This window comes from the organism of the source record quoted next, unplaced genomic scaffold (genome assembly GCF_019419815.1).
Source record: "Pyrus x bretschneideri cultivar Hongxiangsu unplaced genomic scaffold, Pyrus_bretschneideri_v1 Contig94, whole genome shotgun sequence".
In the NCBI taxonomy this organism is placed as follows: domain Eukaryota; kingdom Viridiplantae; phylum Streptophyta; class Magnoliopsida; order Rosales; family Rosaceae; genus Pyrus; species Pyrus x bretschneideri.
The window spans coordinates 639,848-666,611 of record NW_025999836.1 but is presented as its reverse complement, the minus strand read 5'-3'; the positions used below and the strand labels follow the sequence as shown (position 1 = coordinate 666,611).

Genomic DNA, 26,764 nt, shown 5'->3' with positions numbered 1-26,764 from the left:
AAAAAATTAGTTTGAGTCCTTAATTTTATAAAAAAGTTTAGGGGGAAATCGAAAGCTAGGTGAAAGTTCAGGGGGTAAATCGACAGTTTACTCTTTCTATAAATTTGGTTTTTCCTTTGCTATAAAGGTTGAGTGTGTTGGAACTCATTTGCTTTTATGTATTTATTTTCCTATATTTTCAAAGTAAGTTTTTTTACTGATTTTTTTTTTTTGGTTTTTTCCCATGTCAGATGTGTCTATCTGTATACATACATTGATGGTTACAACGTGTTACAACAATGTATTGACCTTGGGTGTATTCTTAAGTCATGTACCCAATTTGGTTTTGACTGATTATTATAGAAATTAGAGACAATTATAGTGGTATGTCAAAATTTAAGAATTTTAACTTGCAAGCACTGAAGTCCTTTCGCAACTCAGACACTTTATTGAAACATTTGAAAATGCTAGATATAATTAAATGGTATTTGTGGGTGAATGATTTGGTTGCCTTTTTATTTTCGGGAAATGTCATTGTTAATTTTTCCTGCCTGTTGTGTTGTTGTGTTTCTGTGTGATTCTACTTTAGCTATATAGTTTGTGGTTCTCTCTTTTTTTTTTTTTTTTTTTTAAGCTTAGTTTTCCGCATTTTGGTGTTTTTAGATAAATCTTTTCTTTAAATTTGGTTTTTTCTTTGCTGTGGAGGTTAACTGTGTTGAAATTCATTTGCTTTTATGTATTTGTTTTCTAGCACTCTATAAAGATGACCATGGGAGGCTATGAACAACTGGCATGATGACTAATAAACCCTGCAAGGTTGGCGTGGAATGGTGCTTAGAAGGAGGCGGCCAACCAATAAACCTAAAAATCAAGAGATGGTGAGTCTATGAGTTGATGTGGCATAAATATCACATGCAACCTGACGTGATCCATATATTTAGCATGAGGTGTTGATTAATTGAGCGACTTATATCATGAGAAATTTTTAATTGTGATGAGAACACGGATAGTACACCACGTGTTTTTAGGTAAGTGGTGGGAAATTTATTTTTTAAGTTATTAATTTTTTAACATACATATCCCACCATTTGTATAATAACACGCGGTGTACCACCTCGTGTGACGGTCACCCTGAAAAATCTCTCATACCATGTAAGTTGAGGCCAGATATGTACCCAATGAGAACAACTCAATTTGCCGGCTTTTGGCACTATAAATAGTAGTAGAGTTCTATTGTATACAGCATACAGAAGGCAGCATGCAAAATGTTGCAATTAACGTGGGAATACACACACACACTTATATTATATCTATATATAGATATTAAAGATAGAGAGTTTAGGTTAGAGATGTGTTGAGATTGTTACTGGACTTGTTTTGTCGAGGTTTTAGATTTTGAGGTGAGTGGTACATGTAATAATGTGTTATAAACTTCTTATTTTTCAATAAATGTGAAAATAACAAACCATTGTGTGTTTTATTCTATTTACAGATCTTTCTCTATTTTCAAGTTAAAGATGTTTGATTTCGTTTAATCACTTTTGATGCTTGTACATACATTGTGTGAATTGTTGAGATTATTTAAGCTCTCTCCAAGGGGCTCCGAGGGGAGGCAAGAAACCAAAAAAAAACCGAATATTTGGGCCCAAAACTTCTCTAAGGAATGTATTTTGGGGGTGAAAATTTTGGGTTTTTGGGGGAGACTTTGGGTTAGCTGTCCCACCAGATGGATAAGGTATGAAGTGGGCCAAGGGCCCCACCTCAACAGATCGTCTGCGGGCGAGCGCATAGAAAGCAACTTTTTATGGCCCGGATTAGTGCTGTTAGCATCTAATGGTTGTTGTACCTCGTGGGTTATTTATGTATGGCGCGACATTTCTTTTCAATCACACGACTCATATTCAATTTAATTAATTTTAACGGTAATAAAAATGATCGAACGACTAAATTTATCCGACGGTTAAAATAATAATATTAATTAATTCAAATCAAATTCACCATCAAAACTCTGTAAATACCTATTAATTTATCTCACTAATCCATAAAATAAAAAATAAAAAATAAAAAAAATCCTATTTTCTGATATTTGTTCACCAAAACTCTGTAAGTATCCGAGTCAAACCTTTAATCCTAAGCCCCTTTCTGGAAAACAAAGAAAAATAATAATAAAATAAAATCCTCAACCGTTATCTAACATGGTATCAATTGTCGAAGCAAATTCTATGGTTTCGGATCGGCTAGGTTTTGGAGTGGAAGTAAGGTTCAGTAGTAACGACATGTTTTACTTGTCAGGAATTGTTGTGATTCTCGACTTTTACATATCTATTAAAACTTACGGAACTGAAAATAAAAATAAGCGTCTTATCTTGAAGATTACTAATCAAATACTCTAAATTAACTACAAGCTGATGGTCTAATGGTAAAGAACGGATTGCGAAATTTCCTTCAAATTAAAAACTGGAGGTCTCAGGTTCGAAACCATTGTTGGGCTGGAAGCTAGACTTGTGATCACGGCGAGGCTGAAATGCTTCGGTGAGTCTTTCTAACCTCCGAAATGAGTGGATAGCAGTGACTTGCCACTAGTTATCCCCCTTTAAAAAAAAAAAAAATCTAAATCAAAGTAATGTGAGATTCGGTAAGGGTAGTTGATTTGATTCTCATTCGTTATTTCTCTTATCCTTGCTTTACAAATTTATGATAAGTAATCATGTTATAAAAGTTTTAGGTAATGAGACTTACGACAAAATTAAATGTTGGGAAAGACAAAACTAAAAGTTTTAGGTAATGAGACTTACGACTGAACTAAAAGTTTTAGTAATGGAGTTGATGAAATCGAGCGATATAAGTCATGTGACACATATTTATGATTTTAAGATGTTAAGTGAGACAATATGATTTACACACAAAAATAAGAGTAAATTGTAACAATGGTCTATTAATTTTAACTTAATTAGAACAATGGTCTTTTAACTAAAAATCCATTACCATTGGTCCCTCAACTTTAATTTAACTGGAGAAATGATCCCTCAACTTTAACTCAATTGGAGCAATGATTTCTCAACTTTAACCCAACTGTAGTAATGGTCCTTCCAACATAACTCATTTTGACGAAGTTGACAAAAATGATCATAGCTACACATTTTGATGAGTTGAGGGACCAATGGTAATTGATTTTTAGTTGAGAGACTATTGTTCCAATTTGATTAAAGTTGAACGACCATTGTTACAGTTTACTCCAAAAATAAAAAAAAAAAAAAAAAAAAAAAAAACCCAAGATTCAGGAGAGAATTTATAGGCATTTTTTAACGAATCAATAAAAGCCCAAGTCCATTCAGGAGAGAATTTATAGGCCTTCTTCAATAAAAGCTCAGAAATTGATGGCCGATCTTCAATTCGAAGCCCATTTAACCCCAAAATTGAATGTAAGACATTCAGATGTGATTATGTGATATATAATGTGGTAGTTGTGTCTTTTGACTCTTTATTTTTTAGTTTTTTTTTTTTAAATTTTTCTACAGCAAATAAAAAAGAAGTCAAATATAATTTAATTTTTTAATGCATAAATCCTACTGACAACTAATAGAAGGAAAAAAAAAACTAAAATCAATTTTAATAGTTTTTTAATAAATAATGTAACTATAGGGTCTAATATATAATAAATAAATATTTAACATGTTTATTAAAAAATAAAAAAATTTAACATTTATATTCAATTGACAACATCAACTATCTCTTGTTCTCTTAGCGTTGTTAATATTTTTTTGCTAAAAAAAAAAAATATTTTTATATATTGTGTTTGACATGACATTATGCTGGAACGCAAAGTAGCAATCACAGTGACAAGTCAATCCAAGTGGCCGTATCTGATTGGTCCAAACACCTAATTTTTCCAATTACATGCCTTATCAGATCTCACCTTTCGTATTTACTTCTTCTGAAACCCTCTTTCCCTCTCTGGTCCACAGTTGATACAGTGAGCCGGATCTCTCAAAGTCTCTCAGGCACAGAGCGGCAGGACGTCAATGGCTGACCAGTTCGAGGACAAGGTCCCTCCTTCGGTATGATTTCTTAGAAACCCCAATTATCTCCTGCAATTTAATCAGCCATCTTGGATTTTCTATTTCTGGAATTGGGATTTAGATTTCTCGTTTTTCAGCTGTTTTGAGGTCCTGCTAAGCGACACTTATGCATGCATGCTTCAATTTTGTGGCATATTAAATGTCTGGGGCTTGTGTGTTGGTTGATTAGACAGAGTTACATTTCTTGATGAAACATTTTCGTGATCTGAAAATTGGTATTCCAAAACTGGGATGAAACCCAGATTTTGGACATTTTCCATGATTGAATCTGAATTAGGAAACAGGCCTGTTTTTATTGGATTTGTTGTGTTAGGTGTAAATTAAGAACTGCCAAATCAAATGCCACCTTATTTTTGTTGGATTTATGTTAATTTATTGATTGATTGATTTCCTTGTTGATGCATTTTTGGTTCTCATGCTCTTGTATGTATCTGCGAGTTCAATGCATGATAAGAGATTCAGATGACAAGGAACTTTTACCCAGAATTGTTATCCTCACGGGTGGTTTTCTGCATAATTATGTTGGTTTATCGAATTGAATGATTGTAAAATGTTGGCCTTTCTTAGCGAATGATGCTAGCCTGTTTACCTTGAAATGCATGTAATTACGTGGAAATGATGTGCATGAGTATATATTTCGATTCGTATAGAAATGGGTTTTTTGTCCGTTGATGAAAATGTAATAGGTCTATTGTCGATCTGCTATACCTATATTTGGCTAACCACCATATATTTCGATTCATATAGAAATGGGTTTGGCGTTATTGGTCTCCATTTGAAGTTTGAACTCAAACCATGAGTTTGAGTCTCACGGCTGTCACCAGTCTATTCGACTAGTGGGTTTCTATTCAACTATGAGTCACTTTCTATTTCACAACGAAGTTTCTAGATGGTTGGGTGCATGTGTGCATGCTTGTCAATAATTCTTCCAATTGATGACTCGTAGTTTAAGTCTAAAGACTATTGGGATTGAATCTCATTTCGTCCTTCTTTACACAAGCTTTTGGATTTTGTTTATTAGTGAAGAAACTGTGAAATAAAATTCGCACTTGTAATTTTTCCCTAGAAATCACTTTCAATTTGTTTCTAGGCATAATATAATAGTGCATTTAAAGAGGATTTGTGAGGAAGATAGAGTTCCTTACAAAATACGGGGTCCTAGCAGATAGATTATGGTCATTAGTCTTTGTCTCTAAATTGTTATATTTCACTGTCTAGTTTTATAAACACTGCTTTGTTTTTATTTATTTGAAGGAATAGCAGGACTAAGCCAGTGGGATTTTCACTAGTTCTTATATAGAAATAAAATAAGTCATGTTTATACCTGAGTGTTTGGTTTGATAACCTGCTACTAATTTATCTTCTGCTTCTGGTAAATCAAAAAAGTGGTCTCTCGCATTCTGTTAGGAAAGAAATGATAAAAATGATAAACCCTATAGACTGCTGCCACAAATTCAATTCCCAAAACCATATTTTCATTATGTACTGGGAGTGGGATGCACCCATTTGAAAATTGTGTTTTTCTATTTAACCTCCACAGTCCGTCTTAGTTCACCCCGAAAATTTTTAACAACTTAATTTCCAATACCCTTACTAATACAACAGAACCTGCAACAGCTGATAAAGAAAAGGAAAAAACCTAGAGAAAATCCACCACACCCTACACACCGGCCAGCATTCTCTCCCAATTGCTGCCACACCAACGTTATTATCACTTATTGTAATCTTTTTTATGTACAGATGTGTTTTTCCAACATATTCTCTCATATTAGATGTTTTTAGCTCAGAAATTTATGTAGAAAGGACCAGAAACTATGTGATGGATTTACACCCTTAGAAAATTAACCAATGGATTTACACCAAAATGAGTGTCAAACAAATTAAAAGCAAGTACGATGCTGGGAGTGTTCCCAATACCAGCAGTGGAGGGAGGACCGCAACCGGGCCCATCGGAGTGCTGCCTCTGTATATCTGTAGTGGGCTCGAATTTGAAATAGGGCAAAATTGGAAATTAAGGTGGCAAAATTTTTTGGGGTGAACTAAAACGGTGTGGTGTTTAAATAGAAAAACTCTTTAAAAACAGGGAAACAATTCGATTCAATTGGACATAGTTGTGGAACTTGGAAGCAGGTCTAAATATCCAGTTGAATGAAGAACATTAATTAGTGTGATAGTTAGGGATTGTTGTTGAGTGGTGATTCCAGTAGTGCTCTACATTTTCCCTTAACCTTGTCCTTTTGTGTGTGTGTCTGCGAGGAAATCTAATTTACAGTGGTGATTTTGCAGGATGCAAAAGGGTTGAACCCTGGAATCATAGTGTTGATTGTTGTTGTTGGGCTGCTGGTGATTTTCCTGGTAGGAAACTACGCACTTTACGTGTACGCTCAGAGAACTCTTCCCCCGAAGAAGAAGAAGCCAGTGTCTAAGAAGAAGCTGAAAAAGGAGAGGCTGAAGCAAGGCGTCTCTGCTCCAGGAGAGTAAATATGAAAGACTTGATTTCTTTTGCAGCTCTCCATCACGTCGTAAGTGTTCAGATGTTTTTCCAAGCACCTTATGTGTTTTAGGATTCAGAAGGTTTTTCTTTATTTACGTTAATACTCGAGGGGATTGAAATTTAGTTGGAACTTTGGGAAGTCAAGTTAACCCGGTATCATCGTAGAGACCAGGGAGTGAGAATGCTGTTACTAAAACACAGTTTTATCTTTTTAATCTCCCTTTTGTACTGAGCCTTCACTTTGTTGAAGGAATAGTTAGAACTTGGAAAGAATTCCGTTACCAAAACGATTTCAGTTATTTTTGTTTGTATGGTTTGTTTCTGTTAACCGGGACACCGGAAGAAACAACCAAATGCTTGGTTGTACAATAGGACGTAACATCCAAGTGACCATTTTACTATGGCCAACAGGATCCTTTCCGGATCCTTTTGGTGAGGTTCCTAAGGATTTGTGAATCGTGCATCTTGTGGTCAGTTTTTGTCAAGTACTGTTTATGTTTAATTTTAAATAAAAATATTTAAAATAATTTCTGACCGCACGATATACGATGAACGGATAGGATTGACGGATCTTCGGGATCCTCACAAAAAGGAACCGGCGAGGATCCGGATTCTCACTATGGTAGTTCTGAATTATTAGACAAACAAAATTGACAAAGTTTGTGACACACACACACACAATGATACGGTTCACCTATATTAGAGAGTGGCAACGACTTTTACTTCTTTCGTCTTTTTTGTGGAATGCGGCCTTGACAATAGCATAATTCTCGCTTTCCTTTGATTTTCAAGTCCAAATTTACATATATTTGTAAGCGCTAAATAACTTTAAAAAGTTTCAAATAATGGTCAGTTCTCACCATTATTGCTGGTTTCAACTTTTTGCAATTGTTTTTATGGTAATAAGTCGGTTCTTATGCAGAAAAAGTGGAGAATGATGACTCAAATATCATTTTCGGGTTGAAATTGGTTTTGCTAAAAATTATACAAATTGGTTCTACTAAAAATTATATCAAACTGATTCTACATGTATTTGAAACTGATTATGCAAAGATAGTCGATGATAAGTCGGGCTAATGACATTTATGTAATTTTGTTGATATTGTTCATGTTCAAAACTATTTCTTTTAAAAAACTATACAAAATAGTTTTGCTAAAAAGTATACAAAAATGATTATACATATTGATACGGATAAAAACAGGCATGTGATTGATCGTAGCATTATGAATGTAGTTAGCGTTTCTCTATGGGGATATTGATACGAAGATTTACATGTAAGTTCCTAAAGAATTACATGGACTGGTTCAAATAGTTCCAGACCACGGAACATCTTCTCATGAGGCGTTCACTTTACGAATCAAAGCAATTCGGGTGGATGTGATATATACGTCTAAGTGATTACTTAATTAGTCAGGAATATAAATAAACTATGCCCTTCTGAGTTAAATTAAAAAGTCAAATTCTAAATTGCTAGAGTGCAATTTATTTTAATGACATGAATCTCACTAAGACTCTAGAAGAGTTAGATTGCCTCGCACCTGAAGATGGAATTTGAGATGAAGGATCTTGAGAAAACTCATTAATGCCTTAACATGAAACTTGAGCATTGTTCAAACGATGTTTTAGTCCACCATGATTATCCATACATCAAATGCAAATGAGACCTTGAAAAGGTTATGAAATCCAAAGTTTCGTATCTTAGTTCAATTTTGCGCTTTGTTGTACTTAGCTCATTGCATTTGACATGACATCTCCTTTGATGTTGATCTACTAGTAATGATGCAGCATTGCGCCTACCTGTAGCCATTGAATTGGCATTAAAGAAGTTTTTATGTTACCCTGAAAGGCCTACGCATCCAAGCAGATCCAAACCCCTTGATCCTCGGAATGATGCTTGCCTTGTTTTTGTGCTAACACTGGTTACTTAACAAACCCACACAAGGCTCAAATGGTTATGTGTTTACCATTAAGGATATCGCAATATCTTAGAGGTCCACAATATAAACCTTAGTTGTGAAATCTTCAAATCGTTCCAAGACTCACCATACTTCACTCGCTCCTCTTGGGATATTGCTCTTCAGATTGCCATTTACCTTATCAATCACATGCCATCCAGAGTACTGGATTTTCTTACACCTTTACAAGTGCTTGCTACATTCATGCCTTTATCGTCTGTTTTGGTGCTCCCACCGCGATTTTTTGGATGTGTTACATTTGTTCATCTACATAAAAATCAACGGACGAAACTTGACCCATGTGCTCTCCATTGTATTTTTATAGGGTATGGATTACATTAGAAAGGGTACCATTGCTACCACCCTCATTTCTGTTAGATGTATACTACAATGGATGTTACTTTTTCCGAGTCCAAGATGTATTACTATTAAGCTTCTTCCAACCCTACTCTTTAGGGGGGAGACACTGCATAACGAGCAAGATTGGACCATGGATGCTACCATTAATCTTCCGGTGCCACTACTAGCCGAGCTAGCAGTCGATCCTGTAGTGGTTGCATTGCCAGCCCAGCCAACAGAAGCAGCATTGTTGCCCACAGAACCAGTGGCAAGCACGACAATGCCGTCCCTACCCACGACAATAATGCTGCCACTTGCCAATCTTAAGACTTTTACTGAGACTACTCCCCATTGTCTCCAAATATAGTACCACCAGATGACCATCTTCCTGAGAATATTCCTGAGGTAGCCTTTACTATGCCTATTGATGTATCTGATGTTTCGAATTATCAGTTACCTTTCAGGCATAACCAGGAAAAGCCACCCAATCGATATTCACCGGACACAACGAAAAACTTTAAATACCCCATTGCCAACTATGTGTCATCACATAAATTATCAGAACCCGACAAAGCTTTTGTACAACAAATATCCCGAGGAAAGAAATGGATGCACTTTAGAAATCGATGGACCAAGGCAATGGAGGAAGAAATGGACGCACTTCAGAAAAATCAAACATGATATTTAGTTCTGCTACCCCGAGGAAAGAAAAGAGTCGGATGTCGATGGGTGTTTACCATAAAGTACAAAGCTAATGGGTCCATTGAATGATACAAAGCACGATTGGTAGCCAAGGGATACACTCAGATGCATGGTGTTGATTATACATAAACATTTGCCCTGATAGCAAAGTTTAATATGGTAAGAATGTTACTTTCGTTGGTGGCTAACTTGGATTGGCCATTCTAGCAATTTGATGTGAAAAATGTTGTCTTACATGGTAGTCTTAAAGAAGAAGTGTATATAGATATTCCACCTGATTATGCATTGGTTTGACAACCTGGAGTGGTGTGCAAGTTGAATAAGAAGTTGTATTGTATGGATTGAAGCAATCACCTCGAGCATGGTTTGGTAGGTTCTGGACGGCTATGAGGAAGTATGGGTTCAGGATGAGCAATTCCAATTATACATTTTTCTTGAAACATCGAATGGGTAAATTGATGGCACTTATTATTTATGTGGATGATATGATTGTTACAGGTGATGATAAAAAGGAAATCTCAAGGCTGAAAGATTACCTAGCAATCGAGTTCGAGATGAACGATTTTGGTGGATTGAAATATTTCTTGGGGATAGAAGTAGCTTGATGTAAACAAGGTATATTTCTATCTCAAAGAAAATATTTTCTAGACTTGTTAGCCGAAACCAGAATGCTTGATTGTAAACCGGTTGACACCCTCATAGTCCAAAATCACCATTTTGCCGTGCACCCTGATCAAGTTCCCACTAACAAATATTGTTATCAAAGGTTAGTTTGGAGGTTAATTTATTTATCTCACACCAGGCCTGATATTGTGCATGTAGCAAGTGTTATTAGTCAGTTTATGCAGTCCCCGAATACTACACATATAGGTGCGGTTGAACACATTCTATGATACTTTAAGTCCTTCTCGGGTATAGGCATCATGTTTTCCAAGAATGGTCATTGCTGGATAAAAGGTTATATCGATGCAGATTGGGCAGGAAACATTACTGATCGACATTTCACATCTGGATACTTTACATTCGTGGCGGGAAATTTAGTGACTTGGCATAGTATGAAATAGAAAGTGGTTGCTTTATCAAGTACAGAGGCGGAATACATGGGTATGGCAAAAGGAGTATGTGAACTATTATGGCTTCAGAGGTTACTCGCAGAGCTCGGGTGTCCTTCAAAGTCGGCCTCCGATTTGTTTTGTGATAATAAAGCAACTATTGATATCTCACACAACCCAATCCAGCATGATCACACGAAACAGTTGGAAGTTGACAAACACTTCATTAAGGAGAAGTTGGATGAGAATATTATTCAATTTCCATTCGTAAAGTAAAAGGATCAATTAATGGACATCTAAACTAAAGCTGTTGCAGGTCAAGCATTTTACAACTTTCTCGTCAAGTTGGGCATGAATGACATTTATGCATGAATGACATTTATGCACCAACTTGAGGCGGGAGTGTTGGAGAGTTGACCTTTGTAATTAGTTTAGTAAATCAGTTTATCTTAACATCTCAAATAAAACTCTCTATTTTAACAAACCTTTGATATTTTGTTAGTTTGTCAAGAGAGAGCTTTAAGATGAGAGATTGAATAATTGGAGAGTTTTATTATTTCTTGAATAGTTGCCTAATGTCAAATTATCTATCCAAGTCTATAAGTTTATAGAGTGACTATTCATTATGTTAATTTAGAGAGTCATTTAAAGATTCTCATGGAGCAAGATTTTGTTGGGTTTTTTTGTTAAAATAGCTAACTACTTGTTTTAATTGAAAACTTGATATAGTTCAATTTTTTTGACCAAATATTAAGAGTAGTTCGATTTATTAAAATAAGTCGAATCCCTTAAGTTTAGAATTATTTTATTATAAATAATTTTCTCTTTAATGATAAAATATATTGTAAAAATTAAGTTTTTCTAATTATCTCTTTAATTATTATTATTATTATTATTTTATTTTTTGTTCTTCTTCCTGCTATAAATGTAACATCCCACATCGCCCAGAGGAGTGGATCCTGTAAGCCTTATATGTATATTCTCATCTCTATCTAGCACGAGGCTTTTTAGGAGCTCACTGGCTTCGGGTTCCATCGGAACTCTGAAGTTAAGCGAGATTGGGCTGGAGCAATCTTATGATGGGTGACCCACTGGGAAGTTCTTGTGTGAGTTCCCAGAAACAAAACCGTGAGGGTGTGGTCGGGGTCCAAAGCAGATAATATCGTGCTACGGTGAAGTTAAGCCCGGGATGTGACAATAAATCCTATTTATAGATTTTAGTTTAATTTTTTTTAAATCAACATTTATCACAGGTTAATTTTATTTATCTACCTATATGAAAAATTCTTTTTATAATCAACCTTTATCATAGATTAATGTGTCTAAATTGTATGTATATTACAAATTAATTTGACTTGTATCTAAATTATGTTTTTGTGCCTTTTAGTTAAGTTTCATATGTCATTTTAGGGTCATATATTCTGCACATGGATTCCTAGAAGATTTTAATTTATCTCTAATATTTAAAAAAAAAAATGTAAAATGAGTGTCAAAGAAATAAAAGTTGAGACAATATAATACTAGACTTAACCTAATAACCAAGTTGAATACCCCTTGTTTTAAAGGCCTAGGTTCGAGTTCCGTTACTGGCAATCTATCTTGGTAAGCAATATGTAAAAACCAAACGACCCCATAAGTCCTCAAAGAGGCTTTGTGGTATGCCCTAACCCTGGAATCAGGTAGCCTCTTGTCATGCCCCAATCCCGACATACGTTCATGATCGACACGTGAAGTCATCAAGTATCCGTATATGCAACATACCCCACCTCTGGGATATGTACAAAGCACACCTCAATATTCGAATTTCGTAGTAATTTTCGTATACTTTATGACTGCATCTAACCTCCTCGTTAGACTGCCTACGTACCCTAACTAGGGATTAAGCCATTCGTAGTTCACCATTTGTTAAACTCTAAACTTTTTGTAAAATACTTCCAGCAGAAAACATAAAGTGCCATACTACACATCAACCATAAGCTAAACAACAATTGTCATCATGCCATTCACACACACATAGACTTTCCAACACCATTCCACAATCACATCAATTAGTAACACCAACAATGCACTAACATGCAGGGCTATAGCGACACAGTTCAGCCGAAGCCTACACCTTTGAAAAAATGGGATTTTGGGCCACTCAACGAAATCCAACAACATCGGGATCCGAACCACTCAACGGAACCAAAATACCAAATGGGATTTTGGACCACTAAACAAAACCAAAATACGAAACGAGATTCCAGACCACTTAACGAAATCCAAACCAGGATACGATTTCGGACCACTCAACGGAATCGCGGAGTAGAAGGGATTTCGGACCTCTTAACGGAATCTGAGTAGATGCGATTTCGAACGACTCAACGAAATCGCAGAGTACAATGGATATTGAACCACTCAACGGAATCGCGGAGTAGAAGGGATTCTGGACCTCTTAACGGAATCCGAGTGGATACGATTTTGAACGACTCAATGGAATCGCGGAGTACAATGGATATCGAACCACTCAACGAAATCTAAAGTAGGATACGATTCCGGACCACTCAATGGAACCCCAGCGAAAACCCAGTTTTGGATCACTCAATATAACCGAGCGGAAGGCCAAAGAACATATCAATGGCTCGAAGAAACAAAACATGAACCAAGTGCTCAATTTGCAAAGGCTCAACGAAATGAAACGAAGCACAAGTACTAAATTTAGAACGGGTCAACGGAGCGAGAAATGAAACAATGAAATAGGTTATAAAACAAGCTTGAAGCAACAAACCCTATGATAATGGGTTAACGGTCCACTACTAGCCCTCACATTTCATCACATCATACCAATCATATAAATCAAATCACATTTCAAATATGCACGTCAAATCACATTTCATAAATATTTCCAATCCATAAATCGAATCACATTTCAAATAGAAATCACATTTATAAAATCAAGTGATATCCACAAAAAACATTAAATACGAAACCAGAATAATAACCATATCACATTTATTAATGTCACTCACTAACCATTGTAGGCCCACTAGTCTTCACTTAATCTCTAGTAGTACCAATTGTAGTATTTTAAACAATTCAAGACATGTTGACCGAAAGTCAACTTTCAGTCAACAGTGGGTTCACAACCCTATGTAATTCGATCCGAAAGATCCGCACATTGGATTTTGGATCCAAAACTTCCTATGGTCCTCATTATGCTCATAGAACAACATACTAAAATTTCATAATGATCTGACGGTCGGATATCTGCCAATCACTAAAATTAAGTAGCGGTCAATGTTTGGTTTTACAAACTTAGAATTTCAATTCATCAAGATCCATACGTCTAATTCCCAATCCATCAATCTTAATGTCCTCAAATATTACGTGCTATATCGCATTAAAGTTTGGTGACAATCCAACTGTCGGATCGTCAATTCATATAATGACCCCATGGCGGCCAACTAGGTGGTTAACTACGAAACTATATTAAAACCTTGGAATTTCACTAAATGGATGTCAAATATGGAATCGGAGGATCAAAATTAGCCTAGGATGGTCAGGTGAGGTCTCAACCCACGCGGCGGCCAGCCACCCCTACTCGCCGGGAAATTCAACTATTTCCAAAAATTAAAAAATTTTACAGGCATGTAGATCTCAATGAGGAGAGTATTTTTCATACCTAGGCCCAAGTCCAATTCGGCCAGGAAAAACTTGAAATTGTCCTTGGACTGCCGGAAACGTTAGGAATTGGTGTGCTTCGATTTGACCTCCATATGTGCTCTGACGCCTCCACCACTACTTGGGCTTTGTTCCTGGGGTTTAGGGGAGTCTATTGGTGGTGATGATCGACGGTAGTCGTTGTTGTAATCATTGGAAAATGAGAAAACTCGCCAGAAACCCTCAGCACTTTGTGGCTTCGACTTGGAAAACTGAGTGAGAAAATGGAAAATCTAACAACACCAAGATGCTGGTCTTGTCATGAGATTTCCATGGACACCAAGATCACCCAAAATGGAAGTCGGATAAAGGAGATAAGGTCGTGTCAAAAATGGTGGTTCGTGAATCCCCAAACGGGTCAAAACGACCCAACTCGGTCTCTCCTTTCCCCTCCTTCCTCTCTTCTCTGATTGGTCTGTTTCTCTCCCTTTTCTCTCCTTTCCTTTCTATCATAGCCACACACGTGGCTTCACAAATTTTTGTTGAGCCTTCTAGATTTATGGTTAAATGACCATTTTGCCCTCAATTTTGTTCGTTTCTAACTCTTTCGTTATAACTCCAAATTACATTCCGCTTGCGCTCACATGTTCATATCGGCGAGTATTACCCAAATATGTAAAGAAATTTGGAAAATCACAAAAGGATCAAATACTTCCACGAAGAATCCCGTTTAGTCCATTAAGGATGTTTTCGTCATTTTAGTTATCGAAAAAAATCTATACACTGTAAATATGAAAGCGTCAAAACTACAAATGTGAATACAAAATACAAGATACGAAATTTTAAATAGTGAAATCCGGGGACGGGATTTCACACCTCCTTTACCCTAAACTTTTTGTTACAAAAAAAAAAAAAAAACTCTAATCTTTACATCAATAAGTTTCAACAGTTTGCTATTTTTCCCTCTTATTATTGTTGAATTTACTCTACTACCATTTAATAGAGATTCAAAATCGTGTATCAATAGGTTTTGGGAAGTATGATGTATTCTAAAACTAGTGATGGATGGCGGTCAATTCAAGAAAGTCCAATTTGGGATTTACTAGAAGATGAAGAAAGAAACTTTTCGGTTTTGAAGTTGAGTTTTGATAAGTAGAGTTCACCATACTTGAAACAATGTTTTGTATATTGCTCAATGTCCGAGAAAGGTTTTGAAATTGAAAAGGATGACTTAATCGAACTTTAGATGGCTCAGAGATTGCTTCAACCTTCTCATTTTCTGGAGTTGGAAGAGATTGGAGACACATATTTTGACACTCTATTGGAGAACTCTTTTTTTGAAGATGTTACAAAGGGCTATAATGGTGTTTACCAAATTCAAGATGCACAATCTTATGCATGATCTTGCAAAGTATGTATTAAAATAAAAAAACAGAGACTCCAATGAGATTCGACATATGGCGCAAATTTCTACCTCAGCACAACAAAGCATTCCAAGACGAAGTATTCATAAACTGCGAACAGTGTTTTTGAATGGAGAAGTTGTTGGTAACATCTCATCATGCCTTGAAGGTCTGCGTGTCTTAAATTTATACGCAACTGATCTTGAGAAATTGCCGATTTCAATTGGAAAGCTGAAACACTTGAGGTATCTGAATGTTTCCTGAGGAAATTCAAAATCTGGTAAACTTGAGGCATTTTTATTTTAACCAGGATCGCATGAAATTTCCAGTTGGGATGGGGAGATTGGCTAATCTCCGATCATTATCTTTTTTCATTGTGGGTAAGGAGAGAGGTCGTGGAGTGGAGGAGTTAGGTGGCTTAGAGAACTTGAAAGGCAAGCTATCGATTTATAATCTCGAGCTTGTGAGAGATTATGAAGAAGCAAAGAAAGCAAGATTAGCAGAGAAGACAAAGATTCAAAAGTTAAGGTTTGTATGGGAGGCAGACAAGTCAAGCACTAATAATGATGAGGATGTAATAGATGGCCTTCAACCACACAGTGACTTGGAATCTTCTGTGTGGTTGAAGGCCATCTATTCTTGGGTGACGAGAGGTCGCCTTCAGTAGCTGTTCTTGAGGAATTGCCAGCAGCTCACTTCCATGCCTCTGGATGCATTTGAGTGTTGCGCATCTCTTGAATCTTTGTGCATTTCTATGTGTGGCAATCTAGAATCTCTTCCAAGTTTAGACAACCTCACTCGCCTCAAGAGATTGGAAATTGGTGGGTTTTCGGAGGAGCTCAATTCATTCCCTGCTTTTCAGGTTATATCACAACTTAAAACATTAAGCTTGTGGGGTTGGCCTAAGCTCAAGTCTCTGCCTGAAACAGTTCACTCCTTTGGCGAAATCTGATGTATCTACCATCAGTTGAAGCTATGTCATGTCTTACCAAATTGAAGAAGCTAGACATTTGGCATTGTCCCCTTCTAAGCGAGAGATGCAACAAGGAGAGCGGCTTAGAATGGCCCAAGATTTCTCTTATTCCAAACATCAACAGTAAGATTTTCATTCATTCTTCTTCTTCCCCTTCAAAACAATTTCTTGTCATGTATTCTTTTTTATTCGCACGCTTTTCACTTCAAGTAATTACTTGATATGCGCATGAGAGCTTTATTCCCCATAACCTAGTGATGTTTAATTAATGAAAATTCAAAGTTATTCTAACATATTTTTGTACTTCAAATCTGTAGTTGACGTTCATGAGTACTAACAGCGATGAGATTTTTCGACCTGGGTGGAACCAAATTCAGTAATCTTACATTGTGCAGTAATGTTGTGAAGATTATTCAACTCAAGTCAGTGGCTCTTCTAATCAAGGTACTATTAAGCGTTTTCGAATATGGTTGGGTTAATTAATTTTTCAAGTTGTTAGATCTTCTGAGAAGTACTAACTGAGGCATCTTTTTAATTTGAAGTGCATCAGCATCAGCTTGGGCTTCAAATATCATTGCTAGCTTGGAAGGTGTAGCTTGCAGCTTAGTGGATGTGCCGTCAAGCAAGAGAAGGGGAGTTGCTGCGCACTTGCTAAAGAAAAGAAAGAAATGATGGCAAAGCCAAGATTTTCAAATAATGGGAATATCAACCAAAAAGCTTCATTGGGCCATTCCGTCAAGCATTTAGTAGATACCTACCAATTCCTGTCAAAATATGTCAAAAGTTTATGCCAACATACAACAGCTACAATTACTTGTAGAAACTTGTTGAGGGTGGATGCAAGATACTATAAAGTAATGTTGAAGACTACCAAAGCTTTTCAACTAAAGTATTTCACATAAGAAGGGAGAAATGAAGACAAATATGATAGGAGAAAATAGAAGTAGGAAGAAGAGATTTTAATTTAGTTTGCCTTAGCAGTTTATAGAGGTCAAATACAATATAAAACCAAATATATATGGAGTTTTTGAAGTTATTGGGGTCAAAGAGAACCAATGACCCCATGATGGCTCCGCCACTGTCTCCTGTGTTGTTTTCTTAATGTCTACGATAAAATTTGTTTCCTCGTTTGCTCCATCGTCTCCAAACTGGATGCTGGCCACAATGCCAATTGCCAAACCAGTATAAATTCATGTGTTCTTGTTGGTGTTTTTTTTTTTTTTTTTTTTTTGGGTAAAGGTGTTCTTGTTGGTTGTTTGGTTTGTTGTTTTTCCATCATGTTGCTCTGAGAGAGAGAGAGAGAGAGAGAGAGAGAGAGAGATTACATGTTTTATCTTGTTTAATAACTTAAAAATGAAATTATTCGAATGTTTGATGGTACCGAATGGTATGCAAGTTTCTAATATATATATATATGTGTGTGAGTGTGTGTGTGTTTGATTCTGCAGTGAGAATCATATTTCAACATCGCTTCGTTTCATGTTGTTGTCACATTCTGCGCAGGTTGTTTAGAAAAGCAAAAATCTTGGATTTTTGTTTGCAAGACATTCAATTCTGGCGGTGTAAGGGACTCCGATTATTCGAGGTAAACCATGCCGCCCTCTTATATCAACTCTATTAGCAGATAAAATTATGATTAAGCTACCAAACTGATGCTCCTTCCTATGTCTTGCTGGAAAACTCTCGACTGATTCACTGATTCAGTTTGTTGTAACCGTTCACCGGTACGTCGGTTTACGACTTCCGGATTTGTGAATGTCCATCAACCGTCTGTTCCGTGTTGCTCTCTTTGTTGGGATGGCACTGAATATATTGAGCAACACGATGGGACAAGACTTTCCGCATTTTGGTACCAGCAACAGGTAGCTCAGTGGAAGAAGCGTGTCATGCGATTTCCGTTCAAGCTGGTCTGTTGGACGCTAGGAGTTCCGGGAATTCCCGCTCAAGATAACTTCGATGAGGCAGGATTATGAAGTTGAACGTGTTGCTCGAGCACATGAGTTGCAACTGCACAGCTCTTTTTATTTGTTACCTCTAATCTCTATGATGAATAATCTAATAAGCCACAGGCCTAGTGGTGTAAAGAAATGGGTTCGGCTCTAGCAGATCAAAGAAAATTTATAAATTTGTGGGATGTATATAGATCCTGAGTACCAATATTTTGATGAAACCACGTATTACATATGCACAAAAGGTGGACATAAACAAAATAGCCTCCTTTAGAAACCAAACAGTAAAAAGAAGTTTCAATCATAGTCTGAATCCACCGAACAAGCACGTCCACAGATTTTACGTATTACATATACACAAAAGTTTATAACTTTCATCTTTATCTTATTTAAACTTGATTACGAAAACCAAGTAAAAGATGTGGTTCAGCGATAAGTTAATGCACTTTAACAACAGTTCCAGATATCAAAACACACTTACGTATAAACAGAGTACGAGCATCCAATGGCCAGGATGGACACGCTCTCAATTCTCAAGCTCCACGGCCCATGGCCTGCTCCACAGGAGGAATCATAACCAGAACTGGCTGAGCATTGAAACCAGGATGTGGCAGCCTGCGACGGATCTCACGACCTTCCTGGCATAGAGCACATGGATGACAGAACACGTGTGTTGCAAAATCACAGGCAGTCTCACATTGTTCCTTTTGTTGCTCATCATCCATAAAGCTACCACAGCACCCACAAGACCTATTAAGTGCCTCACAACTGCCCTGCTCATCACCACAAATCATAAAAAACACACATTTAATATCTCTCCTGAAATCTCTGGTAAAAATATATAGAATGATACACATGCTCACTATGTAACGCTTTGAGTCGGACAATTAAAGTACTTTCTGTTATGATTATTAGACTCATTGTAAAGCCACGAACAAAAGAAGGGTAACTAAGAGAGTCCAACGATCAAAAACACCACATGCATTCCAAAAGTTACATACATATTATAAGCAAAATTTAAACTACAATAACGTATGCATTTTGAGGGGGAAAATATAAAACTTGCCTCTAGGTTGAATTTGCGGCGGATCGCAGTACGCCTAGGATATGAAAACCACGGTGCAAGGCAGTTCCAACCAAAAAAGGTGTTTCCAATCAGATAAAGAGCAGAGTATGGCAAACAGTGATTTGCAAACGTCCCAGGAGCAGATCCAAGTCTCTCAGCATTGCTTCCATACAACACACAAGGAGCCACACTTCCAAGAAGACCTACCCAAATGACATCAATGTTAGCATGCAAATTGACAATAGCATGTGGGAGAAGAACACTGGGAAAGTTTATTTATGAAAACTATGATCTTATAGTCCCAAAGCCCTTATTATCAAGTATTAGCCAAAACTTTATCCAACTGTTTCGTACGGGCACACAATTTTCATATCCAGTGGCAAAATAAGTTGAACATTTCTGAACTAACAGGTTTCTTCACAGTACCTCGGCCCATACAAAAGCAGAATGAACAAACAATTTATTTTATTAACCACTCATGTTCACTCAAACTTAGGGACTAGATGAATTTGAGTGTTGATATAATGCTAAGCAACAAAACCTACGTTTGTATAAGAAGGTAAGAGTATCCATTACAGAAAATCAAAGGGAAAATGAGGTAAAAGACATAAGATCAATGAAAAATTATCCAAGACCTCAACTTGGGTAAGGCAGTAAACTCAAAAAGCTATTTCCAAGTGTGATCCAATCAAGAACGAATACCAAATTGCAGAATGGTACATCCAAGAACACATTTTGGCCATTCAGGTTCGCGCTACCCCTTGGGTCAGCAGTAATCAACAAGATGCATAGCTATTCCAGAAAGTTCACAAAATCCCCTCTTCTTATTAAGCAACAAAGAACATATCCTTGAATTCTACAATTATCATATAATCATAGAATGCATCCAATCCGGCAAATATAGCAATACATAGTCTACTCAGGATTAATCGAACAGCTGTCACAAAGAGATTTAAATTTAGGGGGGTGTGTATTCAATTGGGATATTGAGGGATTTTAATTCTTTTAATGAATCTAGGGGTATTCAATCAGGATTTTAAGTGATTCTTTGAAATTCAAGGTGTATTCAATTAGAATTTTAAGATAGTTTATTAAAATCCTTAGAAATCCAAGTGTATTCAATTAGGATTTTAAAGAAGTTTATAACATTCCAGTTGTATTCGATTAGAAATTGATTTTAAAGAATTTAAGAAAGTTGAGGAATTAGAGGGAATTGGGGAGATTTCGTGTATTTTTAAGTTATTTAATGGACTTATAAATCTATTAGGGGGATGTATTCAATTGAGAATTTGAGAGACTTTAATAGATTTATAAATTCATGGATTTTTATGGAGCTTAATTGAATCGTAGATATTCTATATAAAAATTTTATTCAATTCCCTCAAAACCTCATGGGGAGGGGTGAGATTTGTGGATGCTTAATATACACTATGAAATCTCCCCAATTCCCTCTAATTCCTCAACTTTCTCAAATTCTTTAAAATCAATTTCTAATTAAATACACTTGAAATGTTATAAACTTCTTTAAAATCCTAATTGAATACACTTGGATTTCTAAAGATTTTAATAAACTATCTTAAAATTCTAATTGAATAAGAATCACTTAAAATCCTGATTGAATACCCTAGATTCATTAAAAGAATTAAAATCCCTCAAAATCCCAATTGAATACACCCCCCAAAGTCTCTCAAATTCTCAATTCAACACACCCCTTAGCTAATTCAACATAATTTCAAAAAAAAAACAAAAAGAAAAAAAAAAAAAAAAAAAAGCGCAATTGAATCAATCTGTTATCGAAAATCGAATAAATCCAAGCGACTGAGGGCACAATAAAACAGACATCCAAACACCGCACAATCCCAAGCTGTTAATTCAATAAAATCAACAATAAAAAAACGAAAAAAACTTACAAACTTCAAGATCGCTGCTACAGAACTCATCATTACGGCCAAGACAAGCAAGGATGCTGGAGTCCCACTGAGCCCGACCCATAGGCTCACCCATCACGCTCCCGTGCCCCAACGGCAGCCCATCGGCGGTCCACACGCACCCATTACCACCTCCATTCACATTCCCCACATCCGTCGGCGATTTCTCCGGCGAGGCCTTGGCGGGCTTCTCAGCATCCTTCTGGTTCTCCTCGAATTGCTTGCTCAGGAGAGGGCTCGATTCCTCCTGGACATTGCTCTCCCTGTTGTTGGTCGCCATGATTGATCACAGAGAGAAATCAGAAACCCCAGAAATCGAATCGCAGAGAGAGAATGAATTTTGAAACCCTAAAATTGGATCGACGGAATGAAAATGGACAAAACTAGCTGTCTCGAAGTCGATGGTATCTATACAACAAACCGCGTCAACCGCGTTATTGGTAACAACGTTCGTCCACGTCACACCACCAGTCAACGTTGTTTGGTGGTTTTCATCTGCTGTGGCAGCTACTGGGGTCATAAACTTTGTGCCGGTTTAAGGCTCTTGCCACGTACACCATCTCCAACTGCCGTGTTGTCGACTTTCTTGCGTGGCAAAGCACTATTGGCTGGCGGATGTAACCATGCTTTTTTGGTTTTTTTTTTTGTCGAAATGTAACCATGCTATTGAGAATGTTCTTATTGTCAGTTTGGTTAAGTTGTAACGAATAAATGAAGAATTTGGGTATCTTCAAGGAAGAAGAAATCACCCAAATTGAGGTTTTGATTTAGGAAAATCCAAACTAAAGAATCAGTTTGACATTTTTATTTATTTATTTAAGAAAGCATTTTCTACATCGAAACACCGATATGTGTATATTTAGAGGTTTGATGGGGTGGACTACGCCAAATACAATGGAATGACAATAATAATTTTGTATCGAACTCGTTATCTACGCGAATTAAATCTATTACCCACTTACAAGTGAAATATAATAGCATTAGATGGTAATAATAAGTGGTAATTATTTAATCTAAGATTTTTTTTTTTTTAGATAATCCAAAATATGCAAAGTTAAAGTTTAACAAGAGGTGGGTTTCATAAGTATTCCAAATCTCATGTTTGTTATTTTAGGATTAGTCCAATCCCACATTTTACCAATTAAAATTATAGTTAAGATAAAGATGGAAAATAATAAATTGTATCAAAAATAGAAAGTTACAAACATTCAATAACTAATCTTCAGTCAAATTAAGAAATATGTACATCGTCGGGGTTGAGCCCATGCTCATATTGTGCATATTTGCACAATTTGATGCATTACCCTTCATTTGTTGATAAAAAAATTTCTTTTTGAAAAAGATACGATAGTAGATTTCATTTCATTAAAGGGTGTAAAACATTCATTTCGCACAACTTGACTCAATGCCTTACACATTCCTCTACAAGTAAGTCAATTATAACACTAGGAGAAGAAACTTTCCATTCACAGCTTTGACAGAGAAAACGTAATAGAATTGCTCTAAAATGCCGCCTCCGATTGGGTCTGTGGTCCGTGACAGCCCATGTCATTTCCTTCTCTGCCTCCATCCCCATCTTTCTTTTCCCTTAAGCATTGTTTTGCCCATCTCTCTGAAGATGGTGGTTTGTCCCAATTACCATTCGACGGTATGGTGATTATGGGTCTGAGATTTGTCTCAATTTGGGAACCGGCTTCCCCTGTTTTGGTTTTCCTCCAATTGTTCACTTTTCTTGCAATGTGCACTGAATTTTTCGTCATCCTTGGTCGCTTCCTTTTCCGCTCCACCCTGGCCTTATTGACTCTAATTTGCTGTAAAAAATCATGCTTTCAATTGAGTACAATAACCGAGCTCTTGTGTCTGCTACCCACCCTAAGAGCGAATCGTCGCTCATTCAGTTAAAGGTGTGTGAAATCAAGACTTGGTTTCGGCACGGAGCTCTACCTTGCCTTCTTCTTTGGTTCTGGATTCATGTCTTGATTTGCTGGTGTTGGAACTATGTTCTTGCAGGTCACCGGGTAGTGGATATAGTTGTGAAGTTTTGATGCGCCAATCAGTTTGTAGGTTGATTGGTGTTAATTTTAAGCTTTGGTGTTGATGTAATGTTATGTGTTTGTGGTATATGCATATTAGTTAGGGTTTGTTTTGTCAACTGACCATCTTGAATCTTGATGCATATTAAGAGTCTTGTACGTATTTAGTAGAGGGTAACGTTATTGACGAGACGAGTCTCCATTGTCGAAGCTTACAACTCATAGCTCTTGTTAATGACAATGGTAAAACTTAACGAAATCGAAGCCACCCAAAAAAAAAAAAATTTACACATAAAAATTATTAAATCAAAATGCCATATAATAATATACTTATTTTATTTAAGTCGTTCTCCATAAAAATCATAAAAAATAATAAATAAAAAAATGCTTGCTTACTAAAATGATGGATCAAAAGGTGGTGAAGGGCCCAAAGGATTCATCATTTTTATTTTTGAATGTTTAAACATATTTTTCTGCAAAAATATAATTAAATTATCTAATATAATGTGGACCACTTTTATAAGTAGAAGAAATTTTTTAGTGTGACCGAAATATAAGGTGGTACGTCATATTTTATTATACAATTTGAGGGATACCTAAAAAAAAAAAAAAAAACTTTCCTCCAATTGTATAATGACATGTCCGGTCACACTAAAAAATCTCTCCATAAGTAGATAGTTTAAGGAAAGAGTAATGCTAGTAGACCAATTTTTTAAACTAAATTTACAAATCATGTGATATGTCACCAATTAAAAATAAGCACGTTAATTAAAACTTAAATAATAGTTCAATTATCAACAACCACATCATATGATTTAAATAAAGGATAATGTTAGAGAAACTAATTATTTGACCAATTTTGTAAACCATATGATGTGGTTGTTGATGATTGGATTTTACTTAAAGTGTTGTTTAACATACTTATTTCTTATTAACAACAAATCACCTAATTTACAAATTTGATCTAAAAATTTAATCTACTAGCATTATCCTGAAAATTGAGAAGCATTAAATTTAGAGGAAGTACCTGTAAGTGTGTGGTTCCCCAAGCGGCATACAACTCGTCCATCATAGTAATTATGCGTTACTATCATGCAGAAACAATGCCAAGTCACTCTGCCACATTACATGTGTCTCACCACATGCATGATGCATCTATTGCACTAGCTACTACAATATGCACCAAACCAGTACGCAAATTAATGTTCATCCAGCGCTGGAAATGATAAGAAAATCTGATATATCCATCCCACTTGCGTTCTCAAGCCATAACCCTAAACTCTCGTACCGCCACGTAGTGTTAGCAAGGTTAACGAAATATAAACTAAGTCACGCTAGCCCCAAGATCGAGTTATGCCTTCTTGAATTCATGATCTCCAATGACATGTGTTGCCTAATTCAACTATCGTAAGATTGTGATACTAAGCAGCGAAGATTGCTTCAGAAATTAGTAATATCTCATCAATTTCATCTTTAAACTATAGGTGACGGTGTAACGGTCTCAATGAAAAGTTCATCGGAACCATCTGCTAAATTTGTGAAGTAATTCTATTCCATTGCATGTTACTGATAAACTACATGGATTGAATTGTTTATTTCTTAGGCCTAAGTAAATATAAAATTAATGACAGTTACAACGATAATTATATTCATTGTTCGGGCATATATAAGATCTTGGAGTCCTTCATTTACACAAAGGCGATAAATTAAAATTTGTAACGAATTAAAGATTGCTATATATTCATCGCCTATATTAATACATGTTCATATTGAAATCTAAAATACTAAAAGGGACCAATTTGCGAACCAAAATTAACACTCTCACTGTCCAGATGAATTTCTTCATTCATGCACTTTCTTCACCTGCAAAGCAAATTACAACATAAGAGTACAGAACAAATATATATACATATATACATATTATATATAATACATATAATTAGAAACATAAAATACCAGGCGAATTAAGTTAACAAAAGCTTTAAAAGTTTCTAAAGAGCTTGTGAAATCAGAGTGACCAAATATTAATGTTGGCCTAAATCCAAATTAAAAGGAGTTGCAAAATTGAGTTTAGTCGCTAGAACAAAGTGCTATCTATGTACTCAAATTCGAATTCACTCTCTTCATAATTTAAATTAAATTAAATATCGCTCGAATAATTTGAAAAGAAAAAAGAAAAAAAAGAAAGAAAGAGCTGAACCCCAATAAGAACTTAAAATAAATTAATAAAAAAAGAGCTAATCCATGTAAGTGCATGAGCTCTTACCTTTCTTCCCATCTTAGCACCTTTAATGCTCTCAGGTTTTGGGGTTGCCATGGCGTTTTCTTTGTGAATCAAAGGCTTAGGGTTCTTCCCATGATAATGATGAGGCGGTGGAACTGATGAGTGTGTTTCCGGACCTCTATAATCAATCTCATAAACCTCAGCATCCATCAAATCCGATCCACCTACTAAAACACACCACCAAAAAAATTAGCAAACTAATAAACTTAATTTATATGAGCATACCACATAATTCAAATTATTCCAGGAGAGTGATTCCCAATACAATTTTCTCCATTAAAACTGATAGATTTCTGGTAGATTGAACAAATCAAACGAAAGAAACAAACAGGAATGCACGGAGAGAAAAGGCGTGCGGAAACCATTTTGTTTGAATCAAACCTTTAGAAAAGCAAGGTTTGGCAAGGAGGAAGAGAAAAAGGCAGGTGGTGAAGATTGTAGAGTTCTTGAGCTTCTCCATTTTTCATGCCAATGACTGTCAGAACATAAAATGAGCAGTACTTATATAAAGGGAAGAATCAGCTCACGAAAGAAGCAAGGCATGGGAGATGATTTAGGTTTTTTATATTATTTATTTTTAATTTATTTATGAGCTTTTCACAATCGAAACCGTCACCATCCCATACAGCAATAAGTTGCGACGTACCGATATTGATCTGTTGGGTTGGAACATTAATGTTAGTGTGAGTCGAGTACTACCACATAGGCTTTACTTTTTATGAAATAAAACGGTAGCGGTTTTATTAGAACATTAGAAAAAAATACAAATTTAAAAAAAAAAAAAGGTAACTTGAATTGAATTGGAAGGGTCATCAGAATAATTTAATTTTTTTTTATTTAAAAAAAAAGGATAGATTGATGTTTTTTGGATCATTCAAAAAATAATAC

General features: G+C 36.0%; 3 protein-coding genes across 4 annotated transcripts; 1 reads left to right on the top strand and 2 right to left on the bottom strand.

Annotated features, from left to right (window-relative positions):
- The first annotated feature begins 3,878 nt into the window (after positions 1-3,878).
- LOC103948812 (DNA-binding protein S1FA) lies at positions 3,879-6,851 on the top strand. Its single transcript, XM_009359880.2, has 2 exons — positions 3,879-4,037; positions 6,345-6,851. Exons 1-2 carry the CDS (start codon positions 4,002-4,004, stop codon positions 6,537-6,539), a joined length of 231 nt encoding a protein of 76 aa, XP_009358155.1. The 5' UTR covers positions 3,879-4,001; the 3' UTR covers positions 6,540-6,851.
- An 11,999-nt stretch (positions 6,852-18,850) lies between these two features.
- LOC103948813 (cell number regulator 8) lies at positions 18,851-21,924 on the bottom strand. Its single transcript, XM_009359881.3, has 3 exons — positions 21,542-21,924; positions 19,632-19,834; positions 18,851-19,338 (listed from the first exon to the last, which is right to left on the bottom strand). Exons 1-3 carry the CDS (start codon positions 21,837-21,839, stop codon positions 19,099-19,101), a joined length of 741 nt encoding a protein of 246 aa, XP_009358156.1. The 5' UTR covers positions 21,840-21,924; the 3' UTR covers positions 18,851-19,098.
- A 3,293-nt stretch (positions 21,925-25,217) lies between these two features.
- On the bottom strand, positions 25,218-26,463 carry LOC103948814. Of its 2 annotated transcripts, none has more exons than XM_009359882.3 (3): positions 26,258-26,463; positions 25,859-26,043; positions 25,218-25,455 (listed from the first exon to the last, which is right to left on the bottom strand). In XM_009359882.3, exons 1-3 carry the CDS (start codon positions 26,334-26,336, stop codon positions 25,435-25,437), a joined length of 285 nt encoding a protein of 94 aa, XP_009358157.1. In that variant the 5' UTR covers positions 26,337-26,463; the 3' UTR covers positions 25,218-25,434. The 2 variants fall into 2 exon arrangements, with proteins under 2 accessions (XP_009358157.1, XP_009358158.1); XM_009359883.3 differs by having other exon boundaries at positions 25,859-26,040; positions 26,258-26,436.
- Positions 26,464-26,764: the final 301 nt, after the last annotated feature.

Coding starts and splice junctions, on each gene's coding strand:
- LOC103948813 (XM_009359881.3), bottom strand. CDS start 21,839: ATGGCGACCAACAACAGGGAGAGCAATGTCCAGGAGGAATCGAGCCCT. Junction 19,835..21,541: donor TAGCAGCGATCTTGAAGTTT/GTAAGTTTTTTT, acceptor TCATTTGGGTAG/GTCTTCTTGGAAGTGTGGCT. Junction 19,339..19,631: donor GCCGCAAATTCAACCTAGAG/GCAAGTTTTATA, acceptor GGTGATGAGCAG/GGCAGTTGTGAGGCACTTAA.
- LOC103948812 (XM_009359880.2), top strand. CDS start 4,002: ATGGCTGACCAGTTCGAGGACAAGGTCCCTCCTTCG. Junction 4,038..6,344: donor AGGACAAGGTCCCTCCTTCG/GTATGATTTCTT, acceptor GTGATTTTGCAG/GATGCAAAAGGGTTGAACCC.
- LOC103948814 (XM_009359882.3), bottom strand. CDS start 26,336: ATGGAGAAGCTCAAGAACTCTACAATCTTCACCACCTGCCTTTTTCTC. Junction 26,044..26,257: donor CAAACCTTGCTTTTCTAAAG/GTTTGATTCAAA, acceptor GGTGTGTTTTAG/TAGGTGGATCGGATTTGATG. Junction 25,456..25,858: donor GTGCTAAGATGGGAAGAAAG/GTAAGAGCTCAT, acceptor TTTGCTTTGCAG/GTGAAGAAAGTGCATGAATG.